Genomic DNA, 14,999 nt, shown 5'->3' on the forward strand with positions numbered 1-14,999 from the left:
TAGAGGCCTGAGCTAGGGAGAGATTGAAAATGTCAAAGAACACAACAGCCAGCTGGTCTGCACGTGCTCTGAGGGACGGCTAGAAATGCCATCTGGGCCGGCAGCCTTGCGAGGGTTAACACATTTGAATGACTTACATACGTCCTCAGTGGAGACTGTGAGTGTGTAGCCCACATTGTCATCGGGGGCTCTTCTCGGCAGCTCATGGTCATTATGCTCTGGGGTGGTTGGCTTTCTTTTTGTAATCTGTGATCGTTAGGAGCCCCTGCCACATATACCTTCGTCAGACCTGCTGAATTGCTCCTCCACTTTGTCTCTATACCTGTGTAATTGATGTTGCGCCATTCACAAAGCGTTCTGTACACAGAAATGTTGGTCGGAACCAGTCCAGAACCGCTAAAAGTCCCCTAAATAGGCCTATCCCTGGATTACATTCTGTTTTTCAATTAATTCATAATGGGAGTGTAATGGGGTAATATTTATCATGTATGTACAGTGCCAGTCTAAAGTTTGGTCACACCTACTCATTCCAGGGTTTTTCTTAATTTGTACTATTTTCTACATTGTAAAATAATAGTGAAGACATCAAAACTATGCAATAACACATATGGAATCATGTAATAACCAAATTCTTTTTAACAAATCAAAATATATTTTATATTTGAGATTCTTCAAAGTAGCCACACTTTACCTTGATGACAGCTTTGCACACTCTTGGCATTCTCACAACCAGCTTCATGAGGTAATCACCTAGAATGCATTTCATCATAGTGCTTGATGGTTGTTGCGACTGCACTTGAAGAAACTTTCAAAGATCTTGAAATTTTCCATATTGACTGACCTTCATGTCTTAACCTGTTAGTGTGTAGGGGGCGCTATTTTCACTTTGGGAAAAAATCGTGCCCAAATGAAACGGCCTTGTACTCTATTCTAGATCGTACAATATGCATATTATTATTACTATTGGATAGAAAACACTCTCAAGTTTCTAAAACAGTTTGCTGCAAAATGAGTTCTGTTTTACTCACAGTTATATCTGTGAGTAAAACAGAACTCCTTTTGCAGCAAACTTCCAGACAGGAAGTGAAAAATCTGAAATCGAGGCTCTGTTCCAGGGCCTGCCTATTCAACTGGCTTATATCTATCGATATACATGCACTTCATACGCCTTCCACTAGATGTCAACAGGCAGTGGGAGGTGAAATGGGGTGTCTAGCTTGATCTGAGGTCGAACAAGAGCTTTTGGAGTGACAGGTCTGGAAATGTCATTGTCTTCGAAGGCGCGAGAAGGAACCCCAGATTGCCTTCTGAAAAGCGTTCGGTATACACGGCTAATATCTCCGGCTCTGATTTTATTTGATACATGTGATAATATCATCGTAAAGTATGTTTTTTCAACCGAGTTTTATCAGATTATTCAACGTTTATCGGGACTTTTGGAGTTTTTCGTTGTTTGCGTCGAGAGAAGATGGACATGTTCGCGCCACTTGGCTAGCTAAGGTTGCTAATTCGACAGGAGAAAAGGACATTCTAAAACCAAACAACGATTTATTCTAGACCAAGGACTCCTTGTACAAGATTCTGATGAAAGCTCAACAAAAGTAAGAACAATTTATGATGTTATTTCGTATTTTTGTGTGAAATGTTTAGTCCTATTCTCCGCCCTTTTAGCGGGCGCTGTCTCGCAATAACGCAAGCTGTATGTTGTACTAAAGTTATTTTTAAAAATCTAACACAGCGGTTGCATTAAGAACCAGTGTATCTTTCATTTGCCATACAACAAGTATTTTTATGTAAAGTTTATGATGAGTTATTTGGTCAGATTAGGTGAGTGTCAGAAATATATCCGGACATTCTGGGAAAAAGTTGCTACATTTTCACAATGTATAACCACGGTTTTCAGCTCTAAATATGCACATTTTCGAACAAAACATAAATGTTTTGTGTAACATGATGTTATAAGACTGTCATCTGATGAAGTTGTCCAAAGGTTAGTGATTTATTTTATATTTATTGCTGGTTTTTGCTAAAGCTATCTTTGCGGTGAATAAATGCGGTTGTGTGTTTGGCTATTGTGGTAAGCTAATATATTTCTATATTGTGTTTTCGCTGTAAAATACTTAAAAAATCGGAAATATTGGCTGGATTCACAAGATGTTTATCTTTCATTTGCTGTACACCATGTATTTTTCATAAATGTTTTATGATGAGTATTTATGTATTTCACGTTGCTCTCTGTAATTATTATGGCTGCTTCGGTGCTATTTGTGATTGTAGCTGCAATGTAAAACTATGATTTATACCTCAAATATGCACATTTTTCGAACAAAAGATAAATGTATTGTGTAACATGTTATAAGACTGTCATCTGATGAAGTTGTTTCTTGGTTAGTGACTAATTATATCTATATTTTGTCGGTTTTTTGAAAGCTACCTATGCGGTGGATAAATAGCGTTGTGTGTTTGGCTATTGTGGTGAGCTAACATAAATATATATTGTGTTTTCGCTGTAAAACATTTTAAAAATCGGACATGTTGGCTGGATTCACAAGATGTTTATCTTTCATTTGCTGTATTGGACTTGTTAATGTGTGGAAGTTAAATATTTCTAAAAAATATTTTTTGAATTTCGCGCTCTGCGAAGGCAGCGGAATGTTGTGGGTGTTCCGCTAGCGGAACCCCGGGGCGAGAAAGGTTAAAGTAATGATGGACTGTCATTTCTCTTTGCTAATTTGATCTGTTCTTGACATAATATGGACTTGGTCTTTTACCAAATAGGGCTTTCTTCTGTATGCCACCCTTACCTTGTCACAATATAACTGATTGGCTCAAACACATTAAGAAGGAAAGAAATTCAACAAATGAACAAGGCACACCTGTTAATTGAAATGCATTCTGATTCCAAGATGGCGTAGCAGTCGGATGTGTGTTTTGTCTTGTTCAAATCAGATCAAATCAAATCAAATGTTATTTGTCACATACAAGTGTAGCGAGTGTAGCGAAATGCTTGTGCTTCTAGTTCCGACAATGCAGTAATAACCAACAAGTAATCTAACCTAACAATTCCACAACTACTACCTTATACACACAAGTGTAAAGGGATAAAGAATATGTACATAAAGATATATGAATGAGGGATGGTACAGAACGGCATAGGCAAGATGCAGTAGATGGTATAGTGTACAGTCTATACATATGAGATGAGTAATGTAGGGTATGTAAACATAAAGTGGCATAGTTTAAAGTGGCTAGTGATACATGTAATACATAAAGATGGCAAGATGCAGTGGATGATATACAGTACAGTATATACATATACATATGAGATGAGTAATGTAGGGTATGTAAACATTATATTAAGTGGCATTGTTTAAAGTGGCTAGTGATACATTTTTACATAATTTCCAAAATCTGGATCCCTACAAATCAGCTGGGCAAGACAATCTGGACCCTCTCTTTCTAAAATGATCCGCCAAAATTGTTGCAACCCCTATTACTAGCCTGGTCAACTTCTCTTTCGTATCGTCTGAGATCCCTAAAGATTGGAAAGCTGCAGCGGTCATCCCCCTCTTCAAAGGGGGTGACACTCTAGACCTATATCCATCCTGCCCTGCCTTTCTAAAATCTTCGAAAGCCAAGTTAATAAACAGATCACCGACCATTTCGAATCCCACCGTACCTTCTCCGCTATGCAATCTGTTTAACATTTTTGGGGGTTACTACATGATTCCATATATGTTATTTCATAGTTTTGATGTCTTCACTATTATTCTAATACACTACGGGTCAAAAGTTTTCTTTATTTTTACTATTTTCTACATTTTTGAAAATTAGTGAAGACATCAAAACTAGGGAAAAAAACATTATTAATGAATTATTCACATACAAGGCATAAAGGTTAAGTTACAAGACAATACTAACATTAACAAAACATGAAGTATCTAAGCATGATCAGAGAGCGAGCGAGAGAGACAAAGAAACCATGGGGGAGAGAGAAAGAGAGTAGTTTTGTCACAATAACAGAATTTTGACTTTGATACTGATACCAGGTTCAGTATCAAGATACTCAATACCAAAATGATACCACAGGGGGAAAAAAGGTGTATTAGCCAAAATCACAGCATGGCACTTGAGCCAGACATATAAGCTCAGCTATTGCTCTGTTCAGACATTGGGCATCTTTTGAGTTCAATATCATTACATTCTAAATTTGATGTCAACATTCTTCAGAGACAGCCATGTATGCATACATGAATCAATTATACAATCATACAATTAATTTGACATTATTTTTAGCAATCTAACTACAATACATAACAACATAAAGGTAATAATTTATTTGAATGGTAAATCTCTGTTGATAAACTGGGTAAATCAAGATGTAGCCTAGGCCTATCCACAATACAGGTGAATTCATATTCAATATGAGTGTGCGCATACATTGAGTTATTGAGCTTATTTTCGATGATTTCATGTGGCTACAGATGGCAAACAATCTGGGACTCATTTGGGACTTGTTTTATTATAGTGATCAATAACATTTGCATAGAAGTAGCAATCTCTTCTTTCATAAAATTGTGTGCTGTCTCTTTAAACATAGTAATGACGTCATTCATGACGAGGCACACGCCCACTTGTGGTGCACGACTCCAGGATTGTTGCTCGACTCCCAAAACACACTGAAACGGATACGCACACACGTACACAACATGTAATTATTGCAAAGTCCTACTAGGAAGACAACATTTGCATTCTAGAAGACTGACATGAGCATGATGCTGCCCATTTGCTCATCAACTTAGCCTATAAAAGGCCTATTTGGTTTGAATGTGGAAGGTGATGTGTAGGAACTAGAATATTTCAGTGATATTTCTGTGATGGGATGATGCAGCGCACTTTACTCTTTGCCATGTTATAGCCCTATTCTGATGGGTATCACTAGAGACGTTGGTTATGTAATTCTTTTAAGATTATTCTATTGATTTTTAAAGCAACCCACGATTGTGCACCCCAATACATGTCATAAATGCTTTTAAATTATGTACCCAGTAGGTCCCTTAGGTCCTCTGACACTGGCCTTTTAACTATCCCAAAGCCGAGGACCAAGAGGCATGGAGAGGCAGCCTTTAGATATTATACCCTCAGCCTCTGGAATAGCCTGTCAGAGAACCTGAGGGCGACTGAAACCGTGGACATATTTAAAAGAGATCTTAGAACACATATTTTTAGCTTTGCTTTTCCTTTTAAGTCATTCCGTTTAGTCATTCCGTCATTCCATTTTGTCATTCTTTAGTTTTTTTATCTTGTGTTTGTTGTGTAGTAAATATTTCAGCTTTTAGTTTCATTATTAAATTATTTTCCCTGTGAAGGACATTGCTTTGCATTCCATGACTGAAATGTGAAGTATAAATAAAGCTTAATTTGATTATTATCCAAGCATGTGCGTTATTCTAGAGCACGATTCACACAGGATTCGTTTTTCCAAATTGCACCCAGTAAATCTTAATTTTTTCACATTAAATGAACTCTTATGACGGAAGCCTGGAGGTTTTTATTCTAGGCATGAAGATATTTCAACATCATGTCTAGATGATAATAAGCTACACTGATAGTGGTGTATAGGTGTCCCCATAACATTTAAATTGATTCAGTGAGATCAGGTTAGTTACAACTAGGGTTGGAGTGAAAACCTACAGGAAGGTAGCTCTCCAGTAACATGGTTGGAGAGCCCTGACCTCGGTCATCAACAGCTCACCAGGGTTTCATTAAATAAACTATAGGCACAATACTTTTTATTGCACATCTAGGCCTAATTAAACTGATGCATTTGGCGATGTTCAACTTCAATTCACTGGCACTACACCTGTTGTATTCGGCGCATGTGACAAATAACATTTGATTTGATTTGTAGTGAATTGATGTAAGCTAGCAAGGAAAGTTAGACTACAAAATTGGAAGCTACCGGTATCTTCTTGCTCTAGCCTGTATTGACATTGTTTTGTGAACAGTAACTACGTTTGAACATTTCTACATGCCATGTTGCATTATTCAAGTGTGTAAACTTCTGTGCAGCATGAGTGGGGAGCAGTGGAGGCTGGTGGGATGAGCTATAGAAGGATGGCTCATTGTAATGACTGGAATGGAATCTATGGAACGGAGTCAAATAAGTGGTTTCCATATGTTTAATGTGTTTGATGCAGTTCCATTTATTCCATTCAAGCCATTACAATGAGCCCGTCCTCCTATAGCTCCTCCCACCAGCCTCCTCTGGTGGGGAGCTAACATGTTTGCAGCCCAGACTCCCAGTGCTCTAGCAATGAGTAAGTGGAGCAGGCAAGAGGCATGAACGGTGTGCTCACGCTATAAGGGGACATCGGCTGCGCTGATAAACAGACTTTATGACATGAGACACATTTAACAGAAGTACCTAAAATAACAACAATTCTAGTACCGAACCATTTTTCATGTTCAAGTAACAAAGAAGTTTCAGTGCACCATGCAACACAGAGAGTGTATCTCACCACGGCAGGTCAGGAAGAAAGAGCAAGAGACAATTCATCTAAGTCTATTTAATAACATCGGAGTTGTTGTCCAATCACATTACCGTTGAATTAACCTCCAATCAGATATGCAACCTACAGAATGTAAAGTCAACAGCACCTACTGCTTCACAGAGGTGTGACAGAATGGGGGATTTGGAGAGCAACACAGAGAAGGAGACAATAAAACCTTTTGCATGGAGTTGATAAGAGTCACTTCGGGGGCCGCCCGACTGGAGAACTAATCAAAAGCATACGATCATATTCAGAGGTACACTCTATAACTCTAAAAGTGGCCCCTACACAAACACAACAACAGGCACCCACACACTCACAAGCCCCCGAACACACCAAGTTTGTCATAAATCAAAGAGAAATTTCAGCGCTTTACCACATGAATCCAGAGAAAGCAGTATGATGCCTGAATCATCAGAAAGGTTCCACTTTATACACCCAGTCCATGAGACGCATTGCAACAAGCTTCAATTAAAACCTATGACACCCATCACAGCTTCAAAGCATTGACTGTTCAATAATAATTTCCTGTCTTTTAAATGTTTAGCTGACAACTCTTTATGCATACTGCTTTGATCAAAGCAGCACACCAACAGAGCATACTAAATACTTTATGAATTTGCATAGTGGGAAATGCAGAATAGGTACCAAACAACCAACCCAGTACTATTCTCTCTGGGATTTGGGGAAAATACAAAAAACTTACAGTCAAACAAGCACTTTGCCTGAGTTTTTTTTTTAAGGGACAGGTACAAGTCCCCCTTCAACACTTCTGATTGAGCAGACATTTGGCTGAGCAAGGGCAGACTGGCCAGAGATAAGAGCTGCACAATGCCATGCCTTATCTGTCCATAGTGTGCAGACGCCCGCTGCTGGCATCGGCACAAGGAGATCGCCATTTTGATGAAGAGTTTATATCAGCGTCCGCTACTAATGAGCCATTCAAGGCTCACACCACAGCCACTCGACCAGCCTGACCTGGGGGACCCAGGAGCACAGTAGCCAGTAGGTTACTGTAAATGTACAGTAGAATACTGTCAGCACAGAAGCCAGTAAATTACTGTAGATTTACTTGCATTTACTGAAACACAAATTGGCAGCATATTGCTGTAACACCTGACTACAGCAACATTCTGTATTTCTAAAATTTACAGTGCATTACTGGAAGCACAATGGTTAGAAAAGTGTTGCAGATTCACAGTGCCAGCTAGTGCCAACGATGGGCAGTATTTCTGTTACATGTACTTGATATAGATATTTCAATAGCTTCAATACCTATTTTGTAATTTATATTTCACTAGCCTGAAGTGCAATTTATGTATTTTGTAACAGTTTAATTAGAATACATGTATTTTTTATTTTCTAATACAAAAATAAACTTGCAAGTAGCCTGCTTAACTACACCAATATTCTGGGTAACGGTAACATAAACTTTTGACTTGCTATGACTGTGGTACGTTCTTGTTTGTCTACCTTACTTTAATGCACTCATTTTAAGTCGCTCTGGACAAGAGAGTCTGCTAAATGACCAAAATGTACATTTAAAATGAACACTGCACACAGATCTTATTAGAATAATACCCAGCAGTGTGCTTTGCAAGTTCATTTTACATGAACATTTTGGTCATTTAGCAGACGCTCTTGTCCAGAGCAACGTACAGTCATTGCATTAAACTAAGGTTGATTTAAAAAAACACATATCACAGTCATAGCAATTAAACCATTTCTGTAACCGTTACGGAGAATGTTGTTGTAGTTAACGATACATTGGTTTTCAAGATATTTTGTCATTGTAACAAGATACCTTTTGATGCTACTATAATGCTGAGTTTGTTACTATAATATTCATAGTAACTTGCCACCAGCTTCCTGTACGTTACTGTAATATCAGAGTAACGATACAGTACAATACTGTAAAATTAGCCTACTAGACTGTAAGAATGTAAATGCTACAGTAATTACATGGGATTGATGCAAGCAGGTTTGCTGTTAGGTATTTGTATATTACAGCATTTTTACTAATATTTGGTGTTTTATATCACTTGCTCTTCTAGAGGCCTAAACAAAGGCTTCCAAACTGTCTGTGATTACAAGGCAAAACAGAAAAAAAGTAATAGAGCCTCTTGAAGGCACGCCTCAAAATATGTTAATGAGCCAGAGACTCCTTCCCTGAGCACAACATTTTTCCACAATGCACCATAATTCACAATATGCTGCTGTAAATACACAGCCAAACTGATAACACAGTACTTTTATGTAACATTTTATTGTAAAATTACAGTAATCGCTGTAATTTCACAGCAGTGTAGCGGAATGCCATTGAGCCCTCATAATGCATTGCTCTTTACAGTACCATACTGTAATATAGAATTACAGTAGCTAACTGTAAATGTTTTGCTGTAAATTTACAGCAATGTGTTAGTGATATGCACCATATAAATGATTTGCACTGACTAACCACACATCCAACCCTTACACACACACACACACACACACACACACATACACATACACATACACACACATACACACACACAGGGCTACTGTTCTATGATATACTATTGATTCCAGTACCCATTTTATATTTGTAAATACAGTGTAAATACAGTCCATTACCTCTTCTATTACTTCTACTACTTGTTATTATTTACTCTACTCTTTTCATTGTTTTTATTGATTATTGATTATTGTACTGCATTGTTGAGGGAGCTAGCACATAAGCATTTGCTGCACCTTTTTGTACCTGCTGTAAACGGTGTATGTGATGAATACATTTGACGTGATTTGAAGCATCTCCTTGCAGATGAGAAACAAACTACTGTAAATATTAGCCGCAAAATATGTTTCCTAGATATTAAATATTAAATAGGTTTAAGTTAAATGGTTTCCTAGATGAAAGTGTGCCTACATCAACATTAGGTTATGCATAGCCTATATTAGAGTGAGTTAGATGTGTTTTACAGTGCATTGAAATGCTGTATGTCTTGTCGCATGAGGGGAGTGCCTTGTTAACAACTTACTTCAAGAACAACATAACTTGCAAGCTGGAAAGAATCCTTTGGCTCTCTAATAGTTTTACATGACACTGCTGCCATGATTTACTCCGGAGATTACTTCAAAATCTACAAACAGGAAAAGTTATCCAGCTGCAAACATTATCATAACCCATCAAACGCTTTCTCTTCCTTCCAGGGATGACGGGGAGAGAGAGAGAGAGAGAGAGCGAGAGAGTAGAGAAGAGCAAAATACTGTAGCATAGCTAGTCCCACTCAGCGCTGCTAGAGTCAAAGATAAGAAAAGAAAGGCAGTCAGAATTGAATTGCTAATTGCAACAGTGAGATAGAAATCGGTCTGGAGTCGCGTCACTACGTCTCCCTGGTCCTGCCACCCAGTCTGGCTGCAGTCTACAGGGCTGGCTCTGCTGCAGTGTGGGGAAGTGAGCTATTTAGACTCCCAGCGCCATTTTTAACCAAGGCAGCCGGGGCTTTCTTTCAGTTCGTAATTTCCCTCTATAAGGCCCTACTAAGGAGCTGTCTGTCATCTCTATCCATCTCTCCCTGTTTTTTCTCTCTCTCTGCATCTTGCCATATTGTATTTCTCTATCTCTCTCACTCTCTTTAGTCCCCTCCCTCTTTCTGTATCTCCCTCTCCTTTGCATCATCTCTTATCTCAGTCTCTCCATCTCTCTGCCTCATCCCTCAATGCATCCTCTATCTCTCTCTCTCCTTCCCTCTCCTTTCATCCCCCTCTCTTTCACTACACCCCTTTCCCGATTCGCCCCCCACTGTGCCACTGATATGCTCTTGGAGAGTTACATAACCCCCTCCCACCACCACCACCACCACCATCATCTGCACCCCTCCCCACCCTTCAGCCTCCAGCATGGCTTCCTGAGGATGTGGTCCCAGTGGCTCCCCTGCCTGCTGTTCTGCTACTCGCCCTCCCTCCCTTCCATCTCCCTCCATATGTCTGCTTCCCCCAAGGTCCCCTTCAGGCTCCCCTCCCTTTCAGGCGGTTGACTAATCACTTTTGTACTTTTCCTTCAGTCTGTGGAGAGGGACCCGGCTAGGAGGAAGTGCAGTGAGAAGCCTAAAGTCGACAACCGTCACGTCAGGCTCCCACAGCGAACTAATTGCAGCTGGGAGCCGATATAGTCACTACAGCCCCCCTGGAAGAAGGAAGGAGGAACTGTGGCAGGCTCCTATGGAGAACTACAGCAGAAGGGGACAATAATCAATACATTGCCGCTTTAGGGGAAGAATAATTAAGAGTCTCCTATGGAGCTACTGCAAAGAAGAAGGCAGAAGTCAACACAGCCCCCCGTTGGAAATGACTGGCCTGCAATGACGCCTACAGTCAACACAGCCCCCCGTTGAAAATGACTGGCCTGCAATGACGCCTACAGTCGACACAGCCCCCCGTTGGGACACCCCCAGAGAGAGACTGTAAAGCTGACAGCCCCCATGGAACTACAGAACAGAAGTCTGGAGCCCAACTACCGTCTGGACTGGAGCGCAAATGGAGGCCCATAGGGATTTAAACCAGTGAGACCCAGACAGGACACAGATCCCCAACCAGGATCCACTGCAGAGGGCTACACTGTCAACAGAGAGTTCAGTCACAACCTCAGCCTCTCACAAGTCATTGGAGTCAACAAAATGCTGTGTTCAGCAGCATTACTACATAGTATTCCCATGTTGAAGTCTTGAGGGGCTCATAAAATACTCCAATAAATGTTTTGGCATGAATAAAGTTTATTTTTCTAATGTCTTGGTTATGTTTTTGGCTGCTTTCTTTTTTCTTTGAGAGCCAAATACATCAAATGTGCATACTAAGTACAAAGTACCACTTGAGCACAGGGAGGATATAAGTGTATGAACCTGAGGGTCTTCTGGAATGGCCTGCACCACATCTGCTTCATCTGACTACATAACCAACTGACAATAAGCATCACCCAAAGGATCCACCACAACTGTTAGCAGCCTAAGCATAACACAAGACCTGTCAGAGCATTACTGAACATTGCAGATACTTTTCCATTCCCTACATAACACTCGAGCTAGCTGCCAACTAGCAACTACAGACATTTATCATACCTAAAAATATACATGCAACGCAAAAAAAGTATACCCTGCCTATAGCATATACCAGCACAATAATAAACGGATGCACACATGTATCATTTCGTCCTTATCCTTTACAAGTTTAAAATAAATGAGGCTTTAGGAATTATTGTCAGTCAGGCCCAAAATTAAACAAAATCTCTGTACCTAAACGATATCCTATTATACAGACTCATCCAATCAACTGGAAATCCTAATGGTTTACAGAGAGAAAATAAAGCTCTGGGTTGGTTTTTCAAAAAGAGTTTAGAATAACAAAGTCTTGACAGGTCAAATTGAAGATTAATGGCTTTTTTTTTTTTTACATTGCTTACTCTGAAGGAAAGACCCTCTAGGCTTCAATTCAATATCAGTCTCCAAGTCAAGTCTAGCACACTAGCTGTCAACCAAGCGCCTTTTCACTAACACAACCATATAAAAGAGATGGAAGTTGGAGGTTCAACCAAACATTGGTCTTACCTGAAGTGGCGATGGCAAGGCACAGTAGAAGTAGAGGTAAAAGCGACATGTTGCTGCTCTCCATCTCAAAGTCAGATATCTGCGGGAGTCTCAAAGAAGCACTGGCCGGTGTCTAGGTGCTTGAGCAGTGAGAGCAGTGTCCAATGGCAGCACGGCTGTGACTGTGGTGACAGTGGTTCCGCTCCAGAGGGGTGACCACACAAATCCAGCCTTGATAGGTCAAAGGTTAGCTAAGAGAAAAGAGGCAGGGCGTCAGTAGGAGATAGCCGACTGCCAAGCAAATTCATAGGGAGAATCTCAATTGCATACTCCTCGCATCCTTTCTCCACTCTCCTCCCGCCTCCTTCTCAAAACACATTGGATGAAAAAGCCAGAGGTCCCTCCCCTCTGACCTTCTCCTCCAATGGGTTTTGAGAAAGAGGAGAGAGGATGCGAGGAGTATGCAATTGAGATACTACCATAGATGAGGTGATTCAAATAATAGTGACACGTTACAACCAATAAGAAATAGTGTATACCTCTGATATAACTGATGTCGAACATTTATATCATCACATCACAGTAGAATATACAGTAACTGATGTTGAACATGTATATTACCACATCACAGTAGAATTAATATAATTTCAATGCACATACTTTTTCTTTGCCATAATTAAAAAATACTAATTAATCAATGTGATACTCATTCTCTACAGTCAATGCTGGCAAGCTTTACAAATCCCCTCAAGGAACCTTTGCCATTGAAAATGAAATGGTGAGATGGTGTTGCCAAGATTAACTGCATCACTTTATCTTTTATCTATTTTTCTGTTTTTTATCTAGGACAGTGCTATGCTATGTGAGCTTATTATAGGATTTAATTTTCTCTCCTGAGGGCCTGTTCCTAAACGGGAAGGATGAGATGCAGCACGCTGATTAACATCTTTAAAAGTGATGATTAACAAGGCCATTTCTAATAAATGTAATGCTCTCTACTGTGCTGCTCTCTACTCAGCTACCCCCCATTTTCTAGTAAAGTGCTTGATTACAACTGTTGCTATGATACCTAATCAAGATTCAAAATATGATAATCATTCAATTCTTGACAAATATGACCAACTACAGCACGTGCAACAAGCAGTGGGTGGTTTATCATTTTAAGGGTATGGAATAACTATATAATAAATCAGCATGTGGATACAGAGAATCCTGAGGGGAGAGACTGCTCTATTTATAAGGTTGTAGCACAAAATGAGTTGACATAACTTTTACTTTTACCGTTTCACACAACAAAAAGTATTGTTTCTCCACTATTATGTGTTGCCATTTGAAGTAAAACACAGGGAATATATTGTGTTAACAATGCATGCTAGAATAAGCTTCTACAATATCAAGCATGGAACTTCTTCATTGTTAATCATGTAAAAACCTTGTAATGATAGGTTACAAACGTATTAAGTTTATACTTCCAATGGGACTATCTTTTCTTGCAAAGCCCAGTTTTATTCACATTAGGGCGCAGAGCTCTATGGGTAATCCAGTTGTCAGTAACTGCTGGCCCAGTCTGTCAGGAAATGGTACGGCGTCGCTTTCTTTAAATAATATTACAATGCTGAGATCTGATAAACGGGAGAGACTGCTCTCTTGCTATTCATATACTGCGAGGGGAAAATACTTTCAACTGTTTATATGCAACCAAAGCAAAACAATTGTAACTTTGGATACTTCCTTAACCAGACAGACCCGAATTATTGATGCCTAATAACGCTGACATTGTGTTGAACATCAGACCCATAGTGGTACATACATTTTTTTAAATAAACAAATCACTATAATTATAGACAATGGACATTAGAAAGTAGTTGAATATTTCAGGCAATCTGAAGACAGGCTATTAAAGTGAAACAAAATAAAAAACGTTACTTTTTAATTTGACTGATATAAATAGGATGAATAAGTGAAACTCATCGTTAATATTTGGTTGCATATACAGCTACAGGCTAATATACGTTTTACCTGACAATAGCTCACAGTTGACAACTTTGTAATACTTGTTAACAAGTTATTTTACGTAATTGTCAACTACCATTGGCTTAAAATAAACAACACAACAAGGGAATACATTGTATCAGTGACAACAAGTAAAGCTGACAACAAATCATTGATACAACTCACATATCAACGGAGAATGGCCGGGTATAGGCTAATCCACGAGCGCGTGAGAAGCGGTCAGTCATGTAAACTTTCAGAAACGTTCTAGTGTGGCCAGGCGTGCGGGCACAGACGTACTTTAGGACCACTCCCATTGATCAGAGCCTCGCGTCCTGCTGCTAATGTGCTTCACTCACGTCAATGCCCGGACTTCTGGTCAGCACAGTACATTGTGAAAGACAGCACAGTACATTGTGAAAGACAACCCAGGGATTTCTTTGAGATTTTGCAACTCAGGTGAATCGACAGCAATCATGTATGGTCAACAGGTATCAACCCAATGAATGAAAAGAAAGTCTAAAAAAGACAAGTATGAATGAGTTTGTTCTTTCCATAATCCATTCACCAATATTACATCTTAATATCATTGTAGAAACCCACAATGTTACGTAGACATGTATCATAAATAAAGGGCTTGTGTCCTTATAATCTCAGATGGAATGATGATGATGATCCCTGGGTTTTGGAAGATTCTCACTTCAGTTATCACAACCAGCTGGGTATCACACCGCCCTCTTGAGGACAATATTGCTACAACAATCATTATTTATTCCTCTATTGTGGTGTCGTAACTTGTGTACTCTCTCGCAATACTCTAGACTGTTTTGTTTATAACACATTTAGATCTTGTGACCAGGGATGTAATTTCAGAGTTAAAATAAGACATTCT

General features: G+C 39.4%; 1 protein-coding gene across 1 annotated transcript in view; it reads right to left on the reverse strand.

The window, feature by feature from the left end:
• LOC120026282 (endoglin-like) overlaps positions 1–14,397 on the reverse strand; it is a 57,425-nt gene extending 43,028 nt beyond the window's left edge. Inside the window, exons 1-2 of the mRNA XM_038971109.1 lie at positions 14,294–14,397; positions 12,137–12,366 (exon numbers count right to left, since the gene is read on the reverse strand). Coding sequence (XP_038827037.1) covers positions 12,137–12,200 — 64 coding nt within the window. The 5' untranslated portion in view covers positions 12,201–12,366; positions 14,294–14,397. The remainder of the gene's footprint in view (positions 1–12,136; positions 12,367–14,293) is intronic.
• Positions 14,398–14,999: the final 602 nt, after the last annotated feature.

This window comes from Salvelinus namaycush, chromosome 31 (genome assembly GCF_016432855.1).
Source record: "Salvelinus namaycush isolate Seneca chromosome 31, SaNama_1.0, whole genome shotgun sequence".
Lineage (NCBI taxonomy): Eukaryota > Metazoa > Chordata > Actinopteri > Salmoniformes > Salmonidae > Salvelinus > Salvelinus namaycush.